At 35.2% G+C, this 16,505-nt stretch overlaps 1 protein-coding gene across 2 annotated transcripts in view; it reads left to right on the forward strand.

Annotated features, from left to right (window-relative positions):
- The window catches only part of msk (importin-7 msk), a 66,123-nt gene that overhangs the window by 14,558 nt on the left and 35,060 nt on the right, over positions 1-16,505 (forward strand). For both annotated transcript variants that reach the window (XM_083126392.1, XM_083126391.1), the window contains exons 7-14: positions 3,288-3,461; positions 4,505-4,650; positions 7,298-7,461; positions 8,391-8,510; positions 8,941-9,129; positions 13,821-13,958; positions 14,376-14,562; positions 15,369-15,460. In XM_083126392.1, the coding sequence (XP_082982518.1) occupies positions 3,288-3,461; positions 4,505-4,650; positions 7,298-7,461; positions 8,391-8,510; positions 8,941-9,129; positions 13,821-13,958; positions 14,376-14,562; positions 15,369-15,460 (1,210 nt within the window). The remainder of the gene's footprint in view (positions 1-3,287; positions 3,462-4,504; positions 4,651-7,297; positions 7,462-8,390; positions 8,511-8,940; positions 9,130-13,820; positions 13,959-14,375; positions 14,563-15,368; positions 15,461-16,505) is intronic.

The raw sequence follows: 16,505 nt of genomic DNA on the forward strand, positions 1-16,505 counted from the left end.
AAAGCGGATGCAAATTAAATTTACATCAGAAGAATCAGAAGGTGCAGAACATGAAGTTATTTTAACTCTTGTTTTCCTTTCTGAAGATCGAGTTTCGTTATCATCAAATCAAAACAACTTTGCGAGATTCAAAACAATAACTTTTTCCTTCACGCTGGATGAGTCATCGCTCTTATCAGCAAGCAAGAGCTTTGCAGATGCTAGACAAAACACTGGCGCCAGCTGCATCGTAAAAACAAGCAGACCGGCTGGAACAGGTGGCCGAAGAGAAAAATGCCAGAATTTTAAAGATAACGCAACTGTCGAAGACGGAACTTTTAACAGCAGTGTAAAGAAGAAGAAGAAAGAAATGACCCTTGCTTTACGTTTTACCGTGCAAGAGACAATAATACGGGCAGACAACAGCATTAAAAAAATAATAAATAAAAAAAAAACCCTGAATTCTGCAATTATCAACATTGCCGTGCACACCAGTTGCGGAGAATGAGCTGGGGAAAGGGGGGAGGGTCACTTTTTTTTAGTAGTTCTATGGTTTTTGTTCGTTCTCAAGAATATATCCAGAACTGGTTGCCCCATTTTAGGCATCAAAGGAAAGGAAGAGGGTTGGGTCCTTTTCCACCATAGCCTGTAATCAGCCCGCATCAGCAAGAAAATCGTGCCTGAAACAATCTGCATCGCACCCCCCCCCCCCCCCCCTTACGTTTGCTGACAGGAAAAGAGGGAGAAGTCAGTCAGCCAACGGAACACTTTTTTGGTAGATATTACGACATCGACACAATTAGGAAAACGTATGAAGTGGGAAACGGGAGTTATGATGCATGTAAGATCGAAGTAAAATTTTGTGGAAACCTGGATGACAACGCATTAAGCGATTTGACGATCTTTAGTTCACCTATGTAGTTTTGATTATCTCTTAACAGTTTCGCTTTTTTATGAAGTGTTGCAGGGAACAAAGAACACGTTTTGAATGAAAGTGGTTATGGGAAGTTGTCTACAAGGATGACAGTTGCTCACTCACGGGAACCTGCTGAACTCTAGGTCAGAGCTGGACAGATAGGCCAGACTTCCAGGCGCCACGCATCTGTATCTTCGAACATTTCTAATTTTTTCTAAATTTTTCACGGTTCCTGGGAAAAGGTGGTGTATTTATCGATGAAAGAGCTTGACCTGCCTTGCACATTGGCAAAGACTGCAAGTCCAGCAGTAATTTCGGGCCCCATCCCTGCGAGTTTTCAGCAGCTCTTAGGACAAGGAAACAAGTCAAGTCGATTTAAAATAACATCCAAGCACATTCGATCTTCTCTTCTCGCGTATCCAAGAGCAAAACAAGCCTGGCACGTTGGGTAGCGGCCGTCGAGTTGGTGCGCTTGAGGGAGGGGAGGGCAGAGGTCAAGTTCTATTGGATATCACTCAAGCATGGTGTGGTGGTGTCTATTTTTAGTTCAGACCCAATTGTGAGCGGTAGAGTGCTCGTAAAGGGAATGAGTGGAGGAAAAAACAACGCATTTTTCCGCTGATTTCCTTCAATTTTTCTACTTTTTTTCCGAATTTTTCTAATTTTTTCACGGTTCCCGGGAAAAGGGTCGTTACTTTGAGAGGGTCGTTATACCCGGGGTCGTAGAATCGAGAGTTGACTGTATATATTTTTATGTTATGGAGATTAAAAAATGAAGTTCATAATAAGAAGACATAAGTGAGTTACTAAAATATTTTCCACGAAAGTTACTTGAGGAAGGAACAGGGACCACAAGTCAACCCAACAGTGAAGCATCAAGTTTTCCAAGTGGATGGTGGCAGATATCACCGAAATTAATAGAACATTTACAATTAAGTTTTGCGATTATTACATCGTCTTATAAATATGTAGTTATAAAGCAACATGACACACCATGTTCAGTAACAGAATTTGTTCTAGAGTTGGTGCTTCATTCAAGTTTAGCGATACATCTCTCACTTCTTATATTAATAGTCACCAAAACTAAGTTATTTGTAGAATACAATTTTTATTTTGCTTTATAGACTTGCTACCACCGTTTCTTTTGGGTTTGTTTGCCTGTTTACAATCTATAAACAGAATGAAGGTGACCTTGTAAATAAACAAAGAATCTTTGTCAACAACATTACATTCAAGAGAAAAATAATGAGTACCGAAAGGGAACCAACAAATGAAATTCAGAATTGGGTGTCTCACAGCACGTCAGGACAAGTTCAGTTTGTTATAAAATATATTGAGATCCCCTCCATCATAGTCATACTCTCAACGCAAATCAGACAAGCTTATCAATCTTAACAGCCAGTTATTAGAAACTAATAAGTTTTCCAAAGTTGATCAAAGCTCAAAAACTCGCACTTTTAACCTGCCTTGTTTTTTTTTTTTCATTTTGTAGATTCGTAATTATTCTCTGAAAGCGGAAAATATATTAGTGAATCAATCTGTTCATTTAGAACGTGATGATGTTCATCTCATACATATGTAGAACCACAATAACATCTTTATAGTAATAACCTGTGCTATTCAAACAAATATTCTCCTCGATGTTCTGCAGAGATTTGACAACATCTATTTTGCTGAAATTTCTAGTAAGGGCATCATTTCTGAAAACAACAAATATTTTTAGAGCTGAGTTATGTTCTCATTCATTTTTTGAGAGAAAATCCAGATTTGGCACTTTGATTCACTGTTACTCGTAAAAGCTGATATAGTTACAGGTAGTTGCTCATAACGATCGGTTAAAATTGCCTAAAGATTATATTTGGAGACAAACATATTGCAGCTAAATTTGGTATCTTGTATAAAGCAAAGTTGTATTTTTGAAGTAGTCAAATTTCTGTTTACTCCAAATATGTATTTTTATCCCTAAGAACTTGGGAAAAAAAATCCACATGGACCCAACAAGAATGCTAATGATTATGCGAACCAAAGTAAATTGAGTATACCTACTGTGGTCTAAATATGTCATATTCTGTGTAATTCACAGTTTATAGCTTCCTAATCAATAGGTTAGGTAGGCCCTAACCAAAATTGATAGACAAATTCGAAGCAGGTTTGTATTATAAATTTAAAGTGCTATTTTCTCAATGTTTATGATGATTGCTTGCATCCGAAATTAGTGTATTTTGCAAAAAGTTTTAGAAATGGAAGGCACTTTTTTGATTTGGAACAAAATGATAAATTAAAAACCTTTTTTTTATCAGAATGTTATCAGAAAATAAAGTTCCCTAGTAATATTGTGTTAGCATATTGCTGTTCATTTTCGTATAAGTGAAAATATATTTTCTATATTCAGGTATGGAAGTCCAGGCCATGTTTTAAAACCATATAGAGAGTTTGCTGAGTGGTATCTGAAGACTTTCTCTGCTGGTATTTTAGAAGTTCTTTTAAAAATATTGGACCAGTATAGAAGAAAAATATATGTATCACCACGCGTAATTCAGCAGACCATTAATTACATAAATCAGGGGTAAGTATTATTAGTGTTTAACTTTGATTATATATATTAACTTATATACGTAAATAACTCCTTTGCATTTATATTTTATCACACAATGACTGAATGGTTATTTAACACCGCATTTCAGTTGACATTAAATACAGGCAATTTCTAATCTAATGTTCTGGAAAATTTTAACCTACTCTCCACTCAGGCTACGAACAGGTGTGCAGTCACAGCACAACGGCTATTTGGACAAAATCCTGTTTCCCTGCTGGCTGCTTTGGGGGAGGAGAGATTGGCAGCAGTAGGCCTAATTGGCTGTTAACAACAGATGACTGCCATACAAAGTGTTCCTTTAATTTCTTTATCTGCAAATTTCTAATTTCAAGCTCTTGATATTTCATATATAAATGTTTGCAGGATATGGTGCATCTGTTTTGGATCATTGGCTCTAGTTAGGGACCTGGATTATTTGGTGTTCTTTTTCCCCCTGGCAAAAGAAAAATGGTGTTATTTTTTTCCAAAGTTTGCATTTTTATTTTGTTACATTTTCTGCCAAATATACCTGAAATGTTATCTTCATTGTGCTTTTAAACTTGTATTTTAGTTTGTAGGTCACATGGCCTATGATTTTGGAACAGTGTCATAACTAACTCACTCTCTAGCCTTCTTAAACCCTAAGGTTTATTGCTGCAGTAACACAAGCCTTCCATCTGTCCCTATCCTGGGCAAGATCAATCCAATCTTTTCCATCCTTACCGATTTCCTTTAGGTCCATCTCAACGTTATCCCTCCATGTTCATCTTGGCCTTCCTACAGGTCTCTTACCATCAGGTTTCCCAACAAGAATCCTGTAAACTCTTCCTTCCTCTCCCTTTCATGCCACATGGCCTGCCCACCGACTGTCAGGAACAGAATCATACATTGGAAATTATTTTTGAGGAAGTATGTTCCATAATTTCTCAAATGATAAATACCAACGTTACGATGACATACAATGGAACTTTGATCTTACATTCCCTCATCTTTCATTGCATTTATTACAAGGCAAATGGTTTTTTTTCTTACAGTGTCAGCCATGCATATTCCTGGAAATTCTTGAAACCACATATGTTTGCTATTATCCAGGATGTTCTTTTCCCACTGTTGTGTTATTCCCAAGCTGATGAGGAGTTGTGGAACACTGATCCATATGAATACATTCGTGTGAAGTTCGGTAAGCAGTAAGCTTATTCTTTTGTGTATATGTGTGCAGTGGCTTTTACCTTAAACAAAAAATGATGTATTTAGAAATTTGTTTTATGGAAATAGAGTTACTCTTTTTTATTGGTAGAAACAATAAGAAAGAGGAAGATTTATTCTCTGTATTAAAGTGTGTACTAGATTTTTAAAATTAATGACAAAATTATGGGTAAACTGATCTAGTGCAACACTCATTTCAAGTTCACATTTTGCCACATCATTCCAACAGAGCAATAATATAAAATTTTAAAATGAATATAAAAATTTAAAAAAATTAAATTGTATTTTCCTGGATTTTTGCATTTTCCCCCTTCGTTTCCATTTAAACGTAAAACCAAGGTTCCTTTGAATAAAAGTATGAATATAGCGCCCGTTACCAATAGATACCAGGTTAATATGTACCATCCACACAAGAAATATGTAAGCAAGGAGTTGTCATGCACGGTTGGCTTTGCTTCCCATGGAAAATAGTATACGGTATTTAAAAAATGGAGCTTCTGCATATGCGAATGGTTAGTACTGTTATATTTCGTGTAAGTGGTCTTGGGTTGGAGTTCCAAAATGTCAGTGTTGACCCATAGGGTTCGCCTTTCTGTGGAAAAGTTATGGAATCAGTTTCGAGTGGAATGTCATACAAGTCATTGAATTTTGTAAGTCATTCAGAAATCTTAGAAAATCATATTTTTTGTTTGTTTGTTTGCTAGGATTAAAGCCTTAAAAACACATTTTTTTTAATAAAAGAAGAGCATTTTGATGAAAGAATTTTTTTTTGTAAAAAGTGTTTAATATTTGTTCATTTATTGTTACCCCTATTAACCTTCGATTGGTTGCGGTCGTACGTGCCACTCCTCGCCCTTACTTTTCAGGTATATTTCTCTGCATTTTAATTTATTCAAATTAATTTTTGTACTAGTGGTCTGTTTATTATATCTCTTCTTCTTTATTACATTTTTGTTTTAAAATGTTTGTTTTCAAGCAGCGTAATACACTGTAGAAGCAAACAATTTCCAGCGCTAACAAGAAGCACATGCTCCTCAAAGCGGCCCTTAAGAATTCTGGGGCAGTTCCATCTGTGCTCCGCAAATCATACAATATAAAATCACTTACTCTTTTTTGTATTTTTATTAACATAACATATAGGTATGAAAACCCACTAGAAACAGCGTAGACTTATTGACTAAATAATGCACAAATCTATATATAAAAAAAAGTAACATAATCGGTCACGAGTGAGCTCTGCACTCACTCTGACAACACCCATTCTACAACTGTGGTGTGTCTAATACTGCTGTTTATGACATCATCACCTTAGAATGTGATCAGGTCAATTGTGACTCCATAAGAGTCAGCTAGAGAGTACCACAGGCCAATATTTTAAATACTGTTAAAATGACTCTTCATATAAATTGGAAGTGAGCACCGATAGCAGCACCAAGGTTTGAGACATAACATTTGTACATTAGTAAGGTAAAGTATTATAATATTGTCTGGAAAATATGTCTCTATTTGAAAATACTTGAAAAATTTGAGAAAATCAGGGAATTAAATGTCAGACTAAATGGGAACTAGGATTGAGACCAATACCCGTGGTATGTATTGGTATTAGCAAAATATCGGTTGGAATTTAATCACCAATGCCAGATGATATGTTTCCAGAGTCTGGAAAAATGTCATGCAATACTTTTGCAGAGTGAATATCCTGGATATTATCCAAAGACATGTGATAGTAATTATATTTTGTTGTCATAATTTTTGTTTTTAAGAATGTTTTTTTAATGCGTTAATGTTAGATATGAAGATTTGGAAACCATGTAATATATATATTTTAGGGATGGGCCGGTATGAAATTTTGGCCGATACTGATACAGTACCGATATAAAATTTACCGATACCGATAACCGATATTCTACCGATCCAATATAAAATTAGAAATGGTCCTTGAAGACCCTGAAATTTTAATTGATATCCGTAATAAATGTGTGTTTCGAGCTCATTGCAATGCAAAAGAAGTTGAATATTTAGACATTTACTTTTTCAGAAAGTAGATGGAGGCATGGAGATTATCCCTAAAAATTACAACAAAATGGCAGAATTTTACACTAAATTATCAGATATTTATCGATATATCGGATTGGTAAAATAATCGGTAATTTTACCGATACACCGATATGCCTATATCGGTCGATACCGATTAATCGGTCCCATCTCTAATATATATTTTTGAAATTGCAGTTGTTTTTTTGCGTGTTGCTATGTTGCTAGAGTTTATTTGAATTGATGAGTATTTATCCTTGTATGTTTGTCAGTTAAGCAATAATTTTGATCATTTTAACTAATTTCCACCCCCGTATAAGGGCGATACCACAGGGAGGCAACATGTGTCCTCTGTCAGTTTGAAGACTGACTAATTGACTACAGCCTTATGCATTGTAAGATGCCATCGCAGTGTGTTCATTTTTAAATGTGTTTTGCATGCTGCTTGTCACTTTGGGGTGAAAGATCCCTAACATGCATTTTACTTTCATCTATATTATTCCAAGGACATGGTATTATGTACAAATGTATATTCACTTCATAGTACTGGAATTAAATCAAGTTAGCATATTATAATTTGTTTACAGATATCTTTGAAGACTTTGTGTCCCCAGTAACAGCTGCTCAAACCCTTCTCCATTCGTCATGCAAGAAAAGAAAAGACATGTTACAGAAGACCATGAACTTTGTAATGCAAGTTTTAACTTCTCCAAATGCTGACCCACGTCAAAAGGATGGTGCCTTACACATGGTAAGCAATTGAATAAATTAAAGATTAAATGAAAAATTGATGAATAATGGCTATACCAACAATCTACAAAAAAATATATTTTACAGTACATGGAAGTATTTAAAATGTTTTTTTTTTTATATTATGGTGAAGAGGTGCTTTTACTATTAGAATGTACTTACATATAGATGTTTAATATTAACTTACTGAAAAGTTGGTAAACATTTGAGATTATTCTTATTTGAGAACATCCTTATTTTTTTAAATATTCATTATTTTATTTCTAAACTATGTCATGTGGTAATATGTGCAAAAGGTTGGAACAACATACAGGAACTACAACAGAACTAGAAAGTAGTATATATATTTGTGTATGTAGAAAAATAAGTTTATAAACATAAATTTGTTACTTTGTCAGCATTGCACTGTGTATAAATTTCTTTCTGGTAAAGTGTAAAACATGATACGTTGTATAGTACTACCTTCTGTATTGAAAGGATTGCAAATAGTTAGAGATAAACCAGTTTGTAATAAAAAAATACTGGTTTGAATTTAATCACAAGTCCCAGCTGATGTAGAGCACAAGCATCTCATACTGTTTGCAAAATCTGTGTTTTTCATTAATTTTGCATCAACATTGTGTGATGAAATTGAATATCATGATTAAATTATATCTCCAATCAAAACTTGGTAGCTTGTCAGGGTATAGTTGCAATGTAACACACATGTATATCAAGTTTACAAATATTCTGAACAACTGTGTCAAGTATCTGCATGGTAATAATAATCTGTATGGTATCAGCATTGAGTGAATCATACAAATAACTCATTATTGGTCACAATAGGCCATAGATGAAAACATATGCACACAAGATTATTACTGCATAGATTGTTCATAATTCTGCATAAAAAATAGTTAATAATAGTGCTGTTTTTATTTTTATTTTTAGGTTGGTTCATTAGCAGACATCTTATTAAAGAAAGAATTGTACAAGGAACAAATGGACAAATTATTGTGTCAGTATGTTTTTCCAGAATTCAGCAGTCCTCGGGGTCATATGAGAGCAAGGGTAAGGTTATTATTTGCTCCATTTGGAGATTTGCTTAAGGGTAATTTAACAATTATGATTGCTTTCGGTAAGTGTATCTGATAACCTCATACCTTTAGATATATCAAATAATAGATCATATTTTCCTGTAGTTTACGGTTATTACAAGTATAAGAAAACAGTTTTAACGTTTCAGGAAAACACGCTCCCTTCATCAGACAGTTATTATTTTTTTCATTTTTTGATTTTTCATTTTAGAAATTTTCTTGGAAGATCTAGATTTATTTGGAACATCCTCTATTAAATATATAAGATCTTGCTTATGGTTTCTGGCAATATTCAGTTGAGTCAAGTGTTTTGTAATGTTGATGAAAATGTGATTGTTCCTTGCCTTTCAGTATATAGAACATTCTGGATGAATAACATACAATTCTGTGTTGTTTCTTTTCAGGCATGTTGGGTACTCCATTACTTTAGTGCAATAAGATTTAAACAGGAGCCTGTACTAGCAGAAGCTATAAGACTGACAACAAATTCATTGCTAAACGATCAAGATCTTCCTGTCAAAGTGGAGGCGGCAATTGCTCTGCAGATGCTCATTACTAGTCAAGAGAAAGCTCAAAAATATGTAGAACCACAGGTAAGCTACATTTTCATTCGATTGTATTCGTTTTGAATGCTGAAAGTCGAGAAGCTTAATACTACGGTATTGAGAACTGTAAGATGCTGCGATCTACCTTTTACTTACTCCGGTTTTGTTAGGTGCTTAATTTTTTAAACGGGTATGGGCCATGGCAACGGGCTCTGCGGGCCAGTGGGCCAGAGGGCAGTGGGTTGAAGACCCCTAGTCTAAGGTGTTCTGTATGCAGGCCAATTGCTAAGTACCAAATGATTAAAGAGCAATACAGCCACAAACCTTTGTGTAAATACTGATGGCTAGAGCCACATATTTCTGGTAAATAAAAGATCAAGGTATCTGTACAAAAACCACATATTTCGGGATCAAATGCGGTATATAAAGTGGCATTTTGGTGTTAAAATGGTGAATGAAAACCTAAATTTCATTTAAAACCTATACTTATTACACAAAATTAACATTTTACTTCTAATAGCACATTTATATAGTTATCAGAGTACTAAATTTATTCTGTGTAAAGGAGTCATTTTTTGCTTCTCCAATATTTGCAGCAGAATTAACAAATTTTTTGTGATTTGCATGAGGATTAATCAATTTTCCATGATTTGCATAACTCTCAGGATAATTCAAACTTCAGAAGGGTAAATAAACTCTAAATTTCATGTTTAATAGTTTATTTCCCTTTTTGCAGTTCATTATTTCGCGAGAATGAAAATATATAAATATATGTGAAAAATTAACATTACAACAAAACCACGATTTTACGTTTTTCAGGGGCCCATAAATAAAAAAAACGTAAAAAGCAGGAAAGCATGTGGGAGTAGTGAAACTCAAGTGTCAGTAAGAAATGATGACATAATCGACTTTTAGAGGTATATTATGTCAAAAATTGTTTAACAACGGGATAGAGGTATGATAATGAATTTCTAAATAAATAGGGACAGTGGATGACTCTTCTAACTGCCACCTATTAGGTTCAGTTGATGCATTTGATTGTGTGGGATCTCCATTTACTCTGTAAACTGGTAATTAGTTGCTAGTTTTTGAAGTCCCGGGTAATTGGAGGGGTAGGTGATATTCATAGCTGGACGTCAAGCATCTTTATATATTATGACCCCATAACCCCCCCTCCACCCCCGGGCATGCCACTGAGTGTTATTTAAATCCATATTAATTGACGATTTATTATTGGATTTAGAAGTCTTGGGGAGGGCAAACATAAATAACGTTTTTTTTTTTTATATTCTTGCCATGAACGTTTTAATATTGCGTGATTTATTTTCAGCACGTGAATGGTTCTAAAGAAAACTGCCATTATATTATTCTTAGCATCATGTGCATTTCCTTCCTGCACAGGTCTTGTGTGTTCAAGGCATTTATCAGAAGACAGACAAGGGTAAAAAAATGATCTCTTCTTTTTTTTAACTCTCGCATTGTCTCTGCTGCTCGTATTTCCTAATCTTCAAAGCAAAACAACCTTCTGAGACGAGATTCAAAACACTGCCGTTTTTCTTCCCTTCAGACTGAATGAGTCGTAGCTCTGAAGCCAGAGATGAAACATTGGTGCCGGTTGCCAGCTGCCCACTGCTTGCAGACACCCCTCCGACCAGTTTGAATTGTTGTTGTAAGTCTACTTTATGCACAGAAAGGCTAAACTGGACCTACAGTTTAAAGTGGGATCCGAACTACTGTGCAATGTGCCTCCACCAGGAATTTAACTTGGGACCCCTTGATTTCAAGGGGACGACGTTACCGCTAAGCCATCGGGGGGGCCCTCTGACCAGCTTGTAAGGGAGGGAGGGGAAGGGGGAGATGAGCAGGTGGTGGAGCGACATCAATGCAGTCTTATCAGAAGAGTGCTCATTCCTGCCCGACCAAGTTGCAGAAAGAAAAGAAAGGAGGAAAAGGGGGGGGGGGATCACTGCTTACACTCTCCCATGTTGTCATGTTAATGCTTCAGACATAGGAGCAAGATTTCCGATGCAGGCCATTAAAGAATGAGAAACCAGCTAGTCTTTTTTTTTCTTCTTTTAATTGCAGTACGCAATGTTCGTTGAATGCGCGTTCAAGAGCAACTGCGTAATTTTAGAAGTCAGAGGAAAGGAGACGGGAGATCGCTTTTTAACTTTATGTTAATTGGTTAAGATGTCTCGTGTAAGGGGCTTCACTTCCACACGAGCAAGAAAATCAGGGCAGCAATAATTGGCACTTTTCAGTAATTACAAGACTAGTGATGATACCGTAGGGGGCATGAGAAAGCAACCCCCCTTTTCAAATGAGAAAAAGGTGAAGGTAAAGTTCCCCATGCACTTTTCATCATGCCATGATGCATATATAGCAGATGTGGGAGATCATGTGATCAACACCATGCTCCGGCCATCTTTACCCCACATACTCTTCGATCTGCCAATTTGGAGGTGATGTGATGAGCACCATGCTTCGGCAGCCTTTACCCCCCCCCCCCCCCAAGGTTGCCCCCAGGTACAAATTTATTTTAGTCTGGGTGAGCTCCAGAGCCGCTTTATGTGGTAGCTTAGATCACCTGCATTTTAATGGCATTTAGATGTGCACTAAATTTGTCTGCTAAAGAAGTGCAGTTCTTATTCAGTATCGGATAGCAGAGGTTGGCAAACCGTTTTTTTTTTTTTTTTTTTTTTTTTTTTTTTTTTTTTTTTTTTTTTTTTTTTTTTTAATCCCAAGGCTGCAGACAAGAGGAAAGGAAAAAAGTTTTCACAAACAAGTTCCCTTCTCGCTTTTCTTTTTCGTTCCCATCAACTAGGAAGGATTCAATCTTTGTGGGCAAAGAAGCAAATGATGATCGAGTCCTGTTGTCAGTTTTCCACTCGGAGGGGGGAGGGTGAACTTTCTTTGTCCAAACTGTAAGGCAGGCACCATTTAGCGAGAATCGGTTTGGCAACAGTGCACTTTTTGTCTGATCCTGAGGCAGAAGAATCTGCCCATTGTATTTTCACTGGGAATTCCTGTCCGTTAAGGAAGGTGCGACAAATGCAAGCTGTGCCCTGTCTTCCCACTTTTCACTGAACCATGGCTCTTTGCTCCCTCCTCTCGCATAAAAGCCTAACATTTGGAAGTTCAAGGTTGCGTGGTGAATGAAACAGCTTCGAAAGCAAGAAAAAGTAGGGAGAACTTACGTGGTCAACAGAACAGGTTTGTGCCAAATTTTAAGACATCGCCACAGCTTTGAAAACTTATAAAGCGTGAAACGAGAGTTAGAACGAACGTAAGATTCAGGTGAACGTCCTATTATTTAAGATGACCTTTTGTCGGGGCCTGACTGAATTAACGTATTAAGCAGGAAAATGTATAATGCGGGAACGTAAAATAGAGGTTTCACTGTATGTGTTATTTCATGTTTTTGTCAAAAACAAAATATGCATTCCTCTACTGGTGGCATTCTTCTAAGGTATGAAGTATTCCAGTTGGTGTTCCTGCCATGAATATTTTGGTGGTACTTTTTCCAAAAATTGTTATTTTTCTCAGCATACTCAGTATCAAAATGATAGGTTTTCAATCTCCACTTATTCTAATTCTTATACTCACTATAAAACTTCAATGACAGAATTCCAAAATTAATCAATGTAAAAGTGTGCTCAGGACATCAAACAGCTTTGATAAAAAAAACAAAGCATTCATTAAAAAAGATGTGATAGTTTGTGCAACTGTAATGGCTACGATAAAGGACATTTAGCTGACAAAAATTTTGTAATTAGATTCAGTGGCACTTTTGGTTTCAATGACATTGTGAGAAACCAGTCTTGAGGTAGGCAGCTGCGGGTTAACTTTAATTTCTATGCTTAACATTTTTTTTTATGATTTTGAAGATGGAATTTTGTGCTTTTTGGCCAGCTTGGCAGGTGATTTTGCAGCCTGAATGACTTCAGCTAGTCTTTAGGAAACCCCCTTCTACGTAGGGAATGCCTATACATTTTTGTTCTGTTTTGGCATTTTTGTCGATACAATGGAACCTCGATGTTACGTTTTTCAGGTGACTAAGCTGATAAAACCTAAAGTGCAGGAAAATGTACAATCGAGGAAAATTTTATAACATTTTGCTATATTGGAACCATCAAGATTGAATGTATAATGCGGGATAATGTAAAATCTTGGAGCATAATATCGGGGTTCCACTGTATTGCCTGCCTGCCTTAACTTTACTAATATTTTTTTCTGTGATGTCCAACCTGTATTTGTTTCAAGGCAGCTAAAGTTTTCCTTCAAGTAAGCAATTTTGGATAGTACGAATTTTTGGTGCTCTTGTTACAAAGTTTGTAACCAAACATTGTTTTTCTGAGATTCAGGGTGTTTTGATTGTTAGTGGATAAACTTATTTCCTGCATTTGGTTTCCTGAAGAGTTTTACATGACATTTATTGTTCTTGTGGTAAATGTGTGTATCAAGGAAGGCAATTTGTCCGTGATTTTATTTTTCAATTCTTACTGTTATGGAGGACAAAAACCAGTGGGTTGAACTCTCTTCCCTATAAATTATTAAGAAATGAAGGCTTGTTCTCACATTTGAAGCAATGACAAATTAGTTATGCATGTGTGAAAGGCCAGTTTTTTCCAGCTACATAAAAATTCATGAAAATAGTTTTTTTTAACTAATTGTTATTTCATTGCAAAGGTTGCTTGTTTTTATTTAAAATTATTATTATTATTATTATTACATTCCAGATTAAACTGATTACTTTAGAACTGTTAAAGATTATCAGAGAAACCGAGAATGATGACCTTTCGAACGTGATGCAGAGGATTGTTTGTACGTACAGAGAACAGCTCCTGCCAATAGCAGTTGAAATATGTGATCACTTGGTAAGTTTGGTAAGCGGTAATATTTAAGGAGTAAAATCATTCAATTACAATTTACATTTCTGACTAAGAAACATAATTAAGAACTCTGTAGCTTTTATTCATAGCGAAGTCCATTTTGCAACGGAAATAATCAATGTTCTGAGATTTTCTCATGACTCGTAGGATAACTTGGACTATGGAAAGTGTTGTGCTGATAATTTTGTGTTCGAGGGGATTTTACATTTGATTTTACATCATTGCATGACAACATGGTAAGAAAGGGCACCTCACACTTCTCCAAGAATCAAACATTACGCCATATAATCACAAATTTCATGTTTCCATCATAAAAACGTTCCTACCAATAGAGTACCAATTAGTTTGCCCCATCTCTAATTTAATGGTTAGTTATTTTTTTTTTTTTTTGTCTATTTTTAGGCCACAACATTCCGTCAAGTGTTGGAAACGGACGAAGGCTCAGACGAAAAAGCTATAACATCAATGGGATTGCTCAACACAATAGAAACCCTCCTGGCTGTGATGGATGATCAACCTGAAATAATGGCACAACTTCAACCTACTGTATTAAATGTTGTTGGGCACATATTTACGAAAAGTGTGATGGGTATGTTTTATAGAATACATATAAATGAGTTTCATGCATCCACATTTGTCCTATACGGATCAAGGGTGCAAGTGTTAGTGGTAGTGTAGCCAGTGAAAAGCAAGATTTTTTTTTTATGAATCTCTGTGAAAAGCTTGTAGCTGAGTTTGCTTGCCTGCAGTATGTAAAATGTAAGAAATAATGAAGATTTCAAATTAGGACTGGTAACAGTATTGGGCAGTTAGAATCTCGGAAGATATCTGTTCAAATAGATCACGGTTACCTACAGATACTTTATGGAGTGCAAAAAATTCCAACTAATACCTTTATCACTGGTATCATTTGTGTTGCACATTTTTATCTTGGGTTGGGGTGAAATCAGTGAGGAAAAGGTATTTTTGTTTAACTGTAATGTTTATAACTTTTGTGGAATATAGTGGTGATGGTTTTATTGGTCATGTAAATGAATATATTTTTACCATATATTGACCATTTTTTAGGGTAGTGGTAACATTTCATGTAATACTGATAGTAGAATCCTGTTTCTGCAGTTAATGACTTTTCTTCTTTAGTTATGAATATGTTAGGATAACGTGAAGAGAGAGAATGGAATTTATAGGTGAATATTTCCTACATAACTGTTTTTCCACCCAAGGGAAAAAAAAATAAAAAAATTCTCCAAACACTTGACTGATAATGAAAATAAAATAAATATAGAAAATACTTTAATTGGTCAATACCATGCATCATCAATTTTCACTAATTGACTTCTCTTGCTTCTTGCATTTGCCTGTTTTTTCCACAATCGATTTTTATTTTTCTTGCAGAATTTTATGAAGAAGCTCTGTCTTTGGTTTATAATCTCACAAGCAAGACTATTTCTCCTGAAATGTGGAGTGTACTAGGTGATATGTTTGAGGTAAGCACAGTACACTTGTCCTCCCACTTTTCTTCTTTTCCTGTCTTAGTAGCCATGCAATTTTTTTACAGTCATATCTGATTAAGTCTGATGTTGACTGTAAAGTTGTCACACACAAAATCACATACACATTTGGCTCTTTGGGATGATATTTTATCATGCTCATTTTACTTATTTTATAAGTAGGAGCGTCAAGATTTATCCCAAAATACCTGGATTTATTGTCGAAATTCTTATTTAGAATAACATGGTCCTGAATATGCAAATGCTCTTATACTTCATATTTTTTTTGCAAAGTACATAAATCTAGCAACAAGATCCGTATTGTCACATATTATGAAACGAGGTGCTCACGAGTAAAACATGGGGACAGTTATTTTGGTGATTATTGAGTTTATTAAGGAAAAGGGATTATTAGAAGCTTTATTTAGATAAAGTGTTTTCGTATTGTGTTCACCAATTTCAGAAGCACTCAACGAGTCCAACACATATTGCATGACATGGCAATTATTTGCGAAAATAGAAGGATGGCTCTTTTTACTTTGCAACTTAATAATGACCACAATGTCGCTTACCATGTTTTACTCGCGAGCCCTTCAAAAATAAACCTTGTGAACAAAGAGAATTATCACGTTGAAAGTTGATTGTGATAAAATAAATATGTATGTTGCAATTTTCAACACTAAAAATCGTATTTTACCAAACTTGCGTTATTTTATACATGGAGTAAAAACATGATTACAAAATAGTTTATACATATTTCTTAAATTTCTTGTAGAAATTAATATATTCTTACCCAGTTCAATAACATAAATGGCACTAAGATTGATGTATCTCAGACTTTTGCACTACAAATTGTGTTCAGAGTTTTTAATCCTTAAAATGAACTGATGAAGTAAAAAAAATCCATACCAAGACTTTTTTTTTTTTTTAATATTTATGAATAATATTTTTCTGTTCTATATTTTGCATTGTGGATTTTCAAGTCTTCTTCCATCCATTATTTTTTTGTCTGATAAAACAGCCAATCTGTTTGTGTGTATAA

This window comes from Lepisma saccharinum, chromosome 8 (genome assembly GCF_977018435.1).
Source record: "Lepisma saccharinum chromosome 8, izLepSacc3.1, whole genome shotgun sequence".
Classification (NCBI taxonomy): Eukaryota; Metazoa; Arthropoda; class Insecta; order Zygentoma; family Lepismatidae; genus Lepisma; species Lepisma saccharinum.